General features: G+C 39.0%; 1 protein-coding gene across 3 annotated transcripts in view; it reads right to left on the bottom strand.

The window, feature by feature from the left end:
- Positions 1 to 1139: 1139 nt before the first annotated feature.
- grid1a (glutamate receptor, ionotropic, delta 1a) overlaps positions 1140 to 10829 on the bottom strand; it is a 241906-nt gene continuing 232216 nt past the window's right edge. For all 3 annotated transcript variants that reach the window (XM_054599769.1, XM_054599768.1, XM_054599770.1), the window contains 4 exons: positions 8887 to 9082; positions 6918 to 7084; positions 5260 to 5500; positions 1140 to 1766 (listed from right to left, as the gene is read on the bottom strand). In XM_054599769.1, coding sequence (XP_054455744.1) covers positions 1329 to 1766; positions 5260 to 5500; positions 6918 to 7084; positions 8887 to 9082 — 1042 coding nt within the window. In that variant the 3' untranslated portion in view covers positions 1140 to 1328. The remainder of the gene's footprint in view (positions 1767 to 5259; positions 5501 to 6917; positions 7085 to 8886; positions 9083 to 10829) is intronic.

The raw sequence follows: 10829 nt of genomic DNA, 5'->3' as shown, positions 1-10829 counted from the left end.
TGGCATGTTTAAGATTCTGGGCCTTTGGACTGGAGTTAAATCTCAATGGTGGGTTGAACATCTGGTTAGATGTTTTTGGCTGTTGAGAGTATGCTGAGTTTAATTAAATGGGACATGGCATTATTCTGCCTTCCCAATCCCAGTTGTTGGCTCGTGAGTACTTTCACATAGAACCAGAATATTATGCGATAGAAAAAGCAACTTCTTTTTCAGAAGAGGTCAATTTCTTTGAGATTTTGCTCTGTGAATAAAGGCATCAACAAATCATTTTGTGTGGAACGGACCAATTTAAGACAAACTATAGTGTACAAAATAATGGAGACACCATAGTCAAAGCCACGCAAGCAAACTTGATTACTCCATTCAACCTTGACAAAGGCAGCGCATACCAGATCCACTCCTTCTGATATTTACCTTTCACAATAAAAGCCCTAATCATATAGCCTGCATAACTCACCTGGAGCATTTTGATAAATGGAAACTGAATCAATTATTCGTCATGCTCCCAGTGTTTTAGTGCCTTAATTTGATACCCAAAAGGTATAATTGTGTGCTGCAATTTACAGTAAAACATGTGTTGTTGTAATAAGCATGGTCCAGAGAAGAAATTATTAGAGGTTAATGGAGAAAAGGCAATGAGCTGGTGAAAATAAGAAAAAAAAACATGATTATCATGCAGTTGTTTTGCAAATCCAACTTGAGCAAGGTTTTTTTCCGCTTATATTTAAAATATCAACAGATAAATGTAAACTTTGTTCCCCTCATAAAAACACCATTCTATCACAGATGCACAATGACAGCATGGCACTGATATTCTAAATATGTTTTCAAGCACACGTCTCAGTTTTTTGTATTTTACTTTTTATTTTTTTCATATGAAACAAATCAGTTCTTCCAATGTCCTTTGAAGTGTGAAATGTCTTTTTAGCATGAATTCTCACAGTACATTCAGTTAATGTTGATCTGAAAGAAAACATCTTTGAACTTGGCACTTAGAAAACAACCACAAAGAATTGTCACCTTTATTGATTTAGAACAAAATTTACAAAGCCATTCAAACAGTCATTTTTTTTAATACTTTTATGTTTTTTAAACTCAACTGTTTAGAATATTCAAAATACTCTTTTTAATGTTGCTTCTCTCTCTCTTTGTACTTACAAATATGTACATTAAAGACGATGTCTTGTCACATTTAGTCCCACTGACTCTCCATCACTGGTAATAAAAAGCCTTTTTTAAGTGTGTTATTTATATCTCTTCACACTGTTGGCACTCTGTTTAGCTCCTCTATCTGTTTGAGCTTGAGTGTCTGTGAGTGTTAGCTGTGCTCAGATGGATGTCCCGTGGCTGGGCTCACTGGCTTCTGGGATGGGTCCTCCTGGCACCGGTTGGTAGGACATTGGCATGGGGGTCTTGACAGGGCTCTGCCGGAAGAGCCCCCCATTGGGCGCCCTGTGTTTGCAGCGGATAGAGGGCATGGTGGCACTGCTGAGGGGCAGGGGCAAGGTCCTGCCAGTGGCTGCTCCCAGTGTCCTTCCTGCCCGATGACCCTCCTGGAGGAAGGTGGTCACGGAGAGTCGCGGTGGCCCCCGATGAGCTTGGTAGTCCCGGGCAGACAAGACCTCTAGGGACTGGCTGGGCTGCATGCTGCCAATGTCCAGGGCAGAGATCTCGATAGACTGGCCTGGCAGCTGCTTGTGGGCCAAGTCCTCGTCCAGGAGGCTGTTCAAACGATGGTGGACCTGTTCCAGGTTCACCTCTTTGTCCTAGAGATAGATGGAAAGAAAGGCAGAGCCACAGAGCGTGTGTGGAATAAAAGAGGCCAGGAGAAAGGAGGTTTTAATTGAAGTGAGAGCATGAATGTAATTAAAGAGGAGTGTGATAAATAATGAAAGTGAAAATGAATGTGCAGTGAAAGGGATCAGGAGGATATAAGAGAATGGGACGGGGATAGAGAGTGAACGGAGACAGAAAAAGAAAAGGTTACATTGGTTGTTTCATCATCAACATCATGTCCAGTTTACATGCAGTCTACTATATTCATTATTACTGCGTTCACGTGAGATTCAAGGGTGCTAAAATGACATACTGGTTAGTTTCAGCTTTATTGAAGAAACCCAAATATATTAATTAATGAGATACTGGAATTTTTCAGGCAGCCCACATCAAGAGAGACATTATCTTAAAACACTAAATCTTGGATATGGGGTCGTAAAAGGTAATGTCTCCACTTCTGAAATGAACTAAAATGAAGGTGTCTCTTCATGCAGAAGTGTTTAAATTTTCTCCACAATTAGGTGACCACACATCTGCATTGGGCGACTCTTGCATGAAGAGCATCTGCTGTTAACAAGACAAGCTCCAATGGACACACAGATCCAATGAATCAGACATTGTGACACAGTAAAATCCAAAATAAATCAAAGTAGCTAATGTCACTCGAAATAATCTCAATTATATTCAAGAATCTTTGAATCTATTCCCATTTTTTTCAAAAACACAATTATGGGAGAGGGGAGGGAGAAGCCAAATAAAAGCCAAGTGATTGTTTATGGGACACATTTTGGCTGCACCCTGCCCTCTACACAGCAATATTTTATTCCATCATCATGCACCAATTTAAGTCAAGCCACACCAAAGACAGACAAAACAAAAACGCCAATCAACAGGAAAGACCATGGGGTGAGATGACGAATGAAGCAACAACAATCTACCCCTGCCCAGCCCCATGCCCCGCCCCCTTTGCCCTGACACAGCCAATGACCATCCAGTACGGTACTTCAGGCCTCTCCTGACCTGTGTCAAGAGCCTCGGCCTCCTCCCAGTCTCTCTCTCTGTGTGTCCATATGTGCCGCCTCCCTTCTGGTGAAGCGCTTGTTATGTCATTATATGTCAATGGACCAGAAACCCTTTCCAGACCGTAATCCTTAGTCACCTGCTGAAGATCATAGACAACGATACATTACCAAAACGGTCCCCTGTGAATCCGGACATTGACATATAATTGCAATGAATTACTACTTGGGGGATAAAAGATATAGTTTGACATTTAGAGAAATACTCCTATTGGCTTGCCTCTTGAGAATTAGAAGAAGAGATCTGTGAAGTGAAAATTTCAGGCGATTTTTTGTTTAGCTTCTTATGCAACGGACAGATATGAGAGTGGTATGAATTAGAGACATACCGATTGCAATTTTGTCCGATTTTTTTAAAGTCTGACCTGCTGATTTTCTTTTTAAGAACTCTAATTGACAGCAAGGCAAAAGAAAAATTGCCATCGTCAGTGTAAACCTTATTTTTATTTTTTTTACGTTATCCCTCTATCTTGTTTTTGTCATCTATAGTGGGTATAATCACACAACTGAAATTATAAGGAAATAAATTATTTTATTTTAATATTGTATTATATTTTTTTGTATTATATTACATTTTACAAGATTACTTTTGAAGACATCATGATAATGGTATAATTTATCTTCGCGCATTACTCATTTTTACTGAATACAGCTTGAATGCATAAAAATGCAAGTCAATGCAACCTCTTTTAACATTAGTGGTTTAACTCCTTGCTGTCTGTAAGGAAGCCAGTCACTATGATAACTCGGCAGAATGCATGGAAATGAATAATAATATAATAAGTTTCTGATTAAGTTGGCTGTTCCTCCAAGGCTGATTTTGGACTGCAGTTGTTGTGACGATTTGTCCGGCAAGAAATCATAAATATGAGACTGATCGTCCGGTCATGACTAAAACCGGACGGATGAATCAGTCCATCTTTAATATTAATCACCTCATCTAACTCCCGGCAAGAAAACAAAAAAGGCTATTTCCCAAAAAGTCAAACTTTTCCTTTGTAGTAGGTTTTGTTTGAAATGGCTGTCATAATGTCCACATACTGTTTGTGCTGTCATGGTGCAAGCAATGCTTGGAACTATTTAAAGAGATAATCCACCTACATTTATGAATATCAAACACTTGTTCTGCACAGGCTTGAAGGTAACTTTTCAAAACCAATTTTGTTGTGAACGCTGCTGTAGACCGCTTTAATTCATGGTAATAATTAGTAATTTCTGATCTAATCTACTTAAACAATTATTTTTGTTTTTATCACCTAATAATCAAGTGATTATTCCAGGAATACTTACTTTTTACATCACATTCCAAGCATATAGAGGGTGAGTGTTTGATGCTCAGGGATACAATTTGGGAGGAAAATTGCTTAAAAACATGTCTTCAAACACAAATAAAATGGAGCACATAACCATGAGATTGTACTCAAACAACACATCTAACACTTCCTATGTTCTATAAATAAGGAGACAGGGATGTTTGTCTCTTGTGAATCTCACATGACAGCCGTATGTGGTTATTATGAGAGCAGCTGCACACAAAGACTGAAATAGGAAGAAACAGCAGTAAGTCAAACTCTATGCGTCAAAAACCAGCATCTGTGTAGTTTGATTTACTGTGTTTCTTTTCAGGACAGGACTGGATCTTTAATGGGTGTCCTCAGCCAGTGAGTCTTATTTGAATGTTGGACTGTCAAGGCAAGCAGGTCAAGGCTCAGATTCTTTGCTATCCGCTTTTGCTCACACTTTAGTTTAGGGATCCATGTCAAGCCTTAGTTGTCTGGACGCCTCATGCAGAGGGGCCGCGCAGTTGACAGCAGCAAGATGAAGTCAGAGCTCTAAAGCATTACGACTTGAATGGATTAGCTAAAGAGAGCTATTGTACAACTGAAGCACTTATTGACTCAGGAGTCCAATTTCAGTTTGTGGTTTTGAATTTGCCATTCAACATTTTGTACTGTTATCACTTCAGCTGCGGTTTTCTCACATGAGCACCAGAGACTGTGATTGTCTGTTTAGGCAATTCATGTTTTCATGTGTCAGTATGAGAGAATCACAGAGAGTGTGTTTGAGAGAGAAGCCTCAGAAGTCCCTAACAAAGCATCCCGACCTCTCTCCCAACATGAGAAGGAATGAGCAGATTGATCACATGATGTCTGGACTATCAGGGGCACACCTATTATAACTGGGTGTACTGCAGCTCTACTAAATCGGGGCTGGTGTCAGCGCCTGCTGGATCCATAAAGTAGAGTGTGGCAGTGGCATCTCTGGGCAGGACCGGGGGGCCCGGGGGTCTGGGTCTCGACCAGGGTCTTGGTGGGGCAGGTGGACCCGTGGTGGCCACCATGGACCGGTTCTGGGTTAGCAGGCTTGGGACTGGGCCCTGGCCCGATGAGATGTCAGTTGTCACCTCTTTGGGCTGCTCTCTCCGGCAGTGGTTGCTGTTCCACCAGGTCTCCAGTGCCGCCACCAGGAGGGCCAGCAGCAGCCCCGCAGCCAGGATGCAGAAGACGCCAGCAAAGCTGTGGAGACGCAGCGCCCGTCCCTCCGGCTGGGCGTCCGCGTGGCTCTGAAGGTCACAGCGGCCTTTCCTCGGCCACCATTTCTGCTTCAGAATGTCAAGGTCACCTTTTTCCTGAAGCTCCAATATCCTGTGGAGAAACACAAGTTTCACACAAGTGGGTGCAGAGTTTCATGTTATAACAGCACACAGCATCGGACAAATCTTACATCATATTATTATAGCATTGATTCAGGCATGTTAAATTCTGACTAATCAAATGACAAATACATTGGAGTAGAGTACAGAAGATTAACTAATTTCCAAAGAGAAATATGAAGAAAAATCAATATTACTGCTCTGCATGACTATAATTACTTGATAAGACTGTGCTAATGTACTGCAATAGTATTGATTGTTTGCTAACTAAAGGCTAATTGTGGCTATAATGCTATTTAAAGCAGCAGATTGTAAGAATTAATACTGACGCATTGTTATTACAATTTACAATCGCTAACCAGAGCTCAATGACCAGTTTTATGTAAACAAGGCACAGAAAAACAGTCTCAGCTTCAACATTAATTGGTTTCATATCAAATTGTATGCGTGGAAACAAAGATGATGAAATACTACAATCAGCTCATTAGTGAGTGTGCAGAGAGGAATGGATGTTTGAGGAGAATGATGACGGCTGAGTCCAAACTGATGCGGGGCACTGAATCTGTCCCATCGGAGCGTTTAGCTTTCCACACAGTCATTATTCAACCTCTTCAACAATGACTGGCACATGTGTGTTTGTGCACAAGCCTGCACATTTATCCAAAGCCAAAGGAAGAATATGACTGAAAGCTTTTGACATTTACACTCATGGAACCCATTCAAATATTCACCGTTTCTCTCCAGGAAGTCATATATTTAAGATCTTTTACTGAGGCACTGTTTGTAGTTTTCATGGTATTCCTGGGGCGATCCTCCCATTTTGGATGGTGTTCACCACAAATTTATATTTTTTGTTTGCTGCCCTGATCCTAGAAAAATAACTTGTATGAATCTTGTTAAACTACACTGAAATATTTTGGAGTAGCAGGTCATTCAAACTTATTTGGAAGCGAAAACTAAGGCGAAAGGTTAACTTAAGTTATTTGTGGAAATACTTTGGTATTTCCACAAATAACTTTGGTTCAATAACTTTGGTTCAACTTTGTCCTCCCATACTTGCCGTAGTTGTTTGCACTCACAATTTTCCTGTGCAATATAGGATTACTACCACTCCAAATAAAGTTGTTGATGATCTGGATTAAGTGTTGGTTCATTAAAAAATGTTTTCTGACTGCTTGTATTTCATCCCAAATTGGACTTTTTTTAAAATCTCAGCAATTATTAGATGTGTACAATGTTATCAAAACTGTTATAACCAATGGCCAGAAGAACGAAAATAAAACCTTAGTTGTAATACACTGTGGTTTACTTTTAAGAAATTCAAATAATTTACAGATTGAATGATCGAACATCAGGAAATATCAGCGGGTTCCATTGCTGCTTGGCTAAAAATATACCAATACACGTACTTCTGAGAGAAGAGGTCTCTGTAAGGACTGCCGTGCTGCAGGGCAATGCCGTAGCCTCTGGTGCTCATGCTGTTGCCAGCTACAGTCAGTGTGCAGTCGTCATCTGTCAGAGCAGCGTACTCTACCACCGCCATGTCCCACAGAAAGGCATACGACTCTCGCTTTGCCTGGATAGTTCAACAAAAGACGTACAAAGGGTAAAAACATGGAAGATGTGTTCAAAGCCAAGTGACACTAGCTTGGCTAAGACACCATTACACAACTATATCAGTGCACAAATACAAAAAAGACTATCCTCCTTTAGTCACACACAACTACAGAATGTTATTTCACTGTAAAATAATATAAAAATGCTATTACTTTGATTTGCATGGTTAAAGCTGTCCATTTGTGACCTTTCCCCTTCATTTTCACGTCCCTCCCCATTACATTACATTACATTGCAGTCATTTAGCAGACGCTTTTATCCAAAGCGACTTACAGTCAGTAGTATATTACATATCATTCACCCATTCACACACTGATGACAGGCTACCATGCAAGGTGCCACCATCAGACTAACTAACATTCATGCAACATCCAGTCCACACCGATGGCAAGCCTTCGGGAGCAACTTGGGGTTAAGTGTCTTGCCCAAGGACACATCGACTGCCGAAGCCGGGTATCGAACCACCGACCCTCTGATTGGAGAACTACCTTGCTCTCCACTACGCCACAGCCGCCCCAGCATCTCCCCAGCATCCTTTACAGTACAGTTATCACACTGATTAGCTCAACATTAGATTTCTTTACATAGTTCATGAAAATAGTTGCATCCCTATTTATTTTCCAGCTTTGCATTCCTCTGCGTGTAACATATTTTCAGAGCCTCAAGGGCACACTGTGGAGAATATATAGAATAACTACAGCTGAAAATCTGTGTGAAATCCTTCTTGACTTTTTTCTGTTTATTTTGTGTGCACTTCTCTGGCTTTCTTCCCTGTGGTGTCACTACATCCTACGTCTCCCAGAGTAAGACTGTGCTCTCAACAAATATAGCTGAGCAGACTTTTCACCTCACATCTCATTAGGACTGCACGGGGCTCTCAAGTTTACTCAGTTTTGATAAATAAACATACCAAAGAAATCGCATTACCAACACACTATAAAACTGAGTTCAGACTGAGACACTTACAGTAGTTTGTGGGCTTTGAGAAGCACTGTAGTAACTTTTTCTCACCAAATATGTATGTTTAAAGTGGGATTTAATTCCGAGAATAGTATTTTTTAATGAATGTATGCGTAATGCAAACTGGCCTGACGACGATGAATGCAATTAGCTGCCTTAGTAATAATGTATAAACTCTGTAATCTGTTTAATTATGGATTATTCTTCAATCTGGTGTTTGTAAATCTGTGTTTATTTATCTGTTGAAGGAAGATGGAGAAAAGTTAGAATGCATTAATTCATTAATTCAGTACCACACCATTTTCTAGGACAATTGAAAACCCTCACAATTCAATAGTTTCAAATACCATTTTACTCACATGCTTCTGTGAATCAAGAACAGTAATTATTTAACTAACTCACATTGTGTTCCTACCTGGCAATGTGCAAGTAAAAAGCTATATTTAATAATCATTAAAGCTAAGCATATGTTTTGCAGTATTCTCTCTGAGTTGAAGATGTAATTATATATATTTTCTTCTGTTAAATATTTAAACGCATTTACAGTTTTTGGAGAACAAAGCAATCCTTTCATTGCCAGCCTGTTTCATTTGAAGTAATAGCATGTATTGGTTCGAAATAAAATTCTGTTTTAAATAATTAACACTTCAGAAACAACTGATTGGATTAAATCTGACATTTTTTTATATTGCTGTTTGAGGATGTAAAGTTGCCAAGATGCCTACAGAAGTCCAACAACAGTAACATGAGTATAAAGTGTTCTGACAACATTTTATTAATGAATACCCAAAGAATATTCACCTTCTTGATTCCGTCTGATGGGCTGGAGACGGAGTTCTCAAAGGCGTTGTTCTTGTTGATGGTCTTCCAGAGCTCAGCAAATGTGCTGTCTTGCTCCAAAGGGTTTGTCCCTTTAGCCTGGAAATACTCGTACACAGCAGAGTCCCTGACTGTCCCGTAAACGAGGTCCACCTGCTTGGAAAGGTCCTGGAACGACCTATAGTTAGGGTCAAATTAGTAAGTTAGTTTAAATGAATTGATTGAATGACTCTGATTTGGACAACTGGAAATAATTCTTTAAAAATCTTTTACAGAACTATAATTATATGACTAGCAGCAACCTCTACTGCTGAAAAATGAAGACAACATGGAAGTGCCAAAAACGGTGGTTCCTCAAATGGCAACTTTAAGTAGTATATTATGTTATCAAAAGTTCAAAAGTGCGACAGCACAGCATGTCTTGGATTGTTATTTAAATTGTTATAAAAACACGTCATGAAAAAGACATTGTATAGTATGTAATAAAAACTGTAATGCAAAAAGCCTTATCAAAGTAAGCCAAAAAACTCATAGTACATCAGGAAAGCTGTCAAAAAATGTAATGAAAGTCATAACATAGAGTGCCATAAAAAAGTCTTAAATAAGTTTAGCATGTCATAAAAAAAGTCAGTGTGTCATTCGAAGATTCACAAGACCAGGAACATGGGATTACAATGTCAGATGAGTAATTTGACTTTGTACACAACTCTTCCATATTTCTTCATTAGATTTTCCCATTATTATGTATAAATAATATGCCTAAAAGAAAAAATAAGAGACAGAAATCAGGGTAGCAAAACAAAATTCAAATAATACTTAAAAAGTAAACTATCATGATCTTTTTTCCAAGTTTAAGAAACAAAGGTGGTCAACTTATAAAAATTATAATTAAATATTATAAATAAAAAAATGATATTGTGTCAGGTTTATGTGCAAGGCACAGTCTACTGCAGTGCAAGACTTAACACGGAGTCCATTTCAACGCAAGACTACAGAGAGAAGATATACCCTGACAAAACTGATACGCAGCCGATGTAAATATCATAAAAAAGTCATTTTCTCTGTGCTTTCTTGTCTCGCAGGTTTCCATTGATGGAGGTAACACCTGGATTGTGGTTGCGCCTGCTGCCGTGACCCTGCTTGACATCCACAGCTATTATTAGTGATCATATTTCTATTATTATTTCTGCTATAATGATTATTATCATTTTTTTAATACACTAATATTATTATTCATAATGATATTATCGTTGTTGTTGCTGTGCATCTCTGTATGTGTCTCTGTCCCTCACTTTACCCAGTCTGTTTAGGTAGACCACCTCCCACCCAGAGCTCGGTTCTGCTCAAAGTTTCTACCCTTTAAAAGGGAATAATTGGTGTGGATGGGAGTCGCCCAAAGCAGCTGGTAAGATTGGTATTCCTGTCCATGTATAGCTCTTCCATAGCTGCTAATGACCTTGCCTTTCCTAATGATGTAGCCCTTATACAAGAGAGCACTGATGTGGAGAAGCATCGATTGTTACTTTCTCACAGAAGTAAATATGTAAATGACTGCTGGTCAGATTATCATAAAGATTGATATGTTTTTGTACCCATCTTGAAAAAAATAAGTCTGAACTTGCAGAAATAGACATCTCAGTCTCCATCTATGCCAAATGATCTTCTGCAATGAATGAGAACACAATCTCATTCTATAGTATAGTATAGTATGTCAAAAAAGTTATAGTACACTTTGCCAAAACAAGTTGGAAAAATGTCATAGTATGGTGTGTCATGAAATTCTCATGAAAAGTCACAATATATTATGTCAACAAATGTCATAGTATATTATGCCATAAAAAGTTGTAAAAATGTCATGGTAAAGTATGTCATACATTTGTCATAAAAATGAATAGTATATTATGTCGTAAAAAAGACATGGTAAA

The sequence above is a fragment of the Anoplopoma fimbria genome, chromosome 6, assembly GCF_027596085.1.
Source record: "Anoplopoma fimbria isolate UVic2021 breed Golden Eagle Sablefish chromosome 6, Afim_UVic_2022, whole genome shotgun sequence".
NCBI lineage: Eukaryota > Metazoa > Chordata > Actinopteri > Perciformes > Anoplopomatidae > Anoplopoma > Anoplopoma fimbria.
Note: the sequence above shows the minus strand (reverse complement) of the source record. Positions and strands in the feature narration are given on the sequence as shown.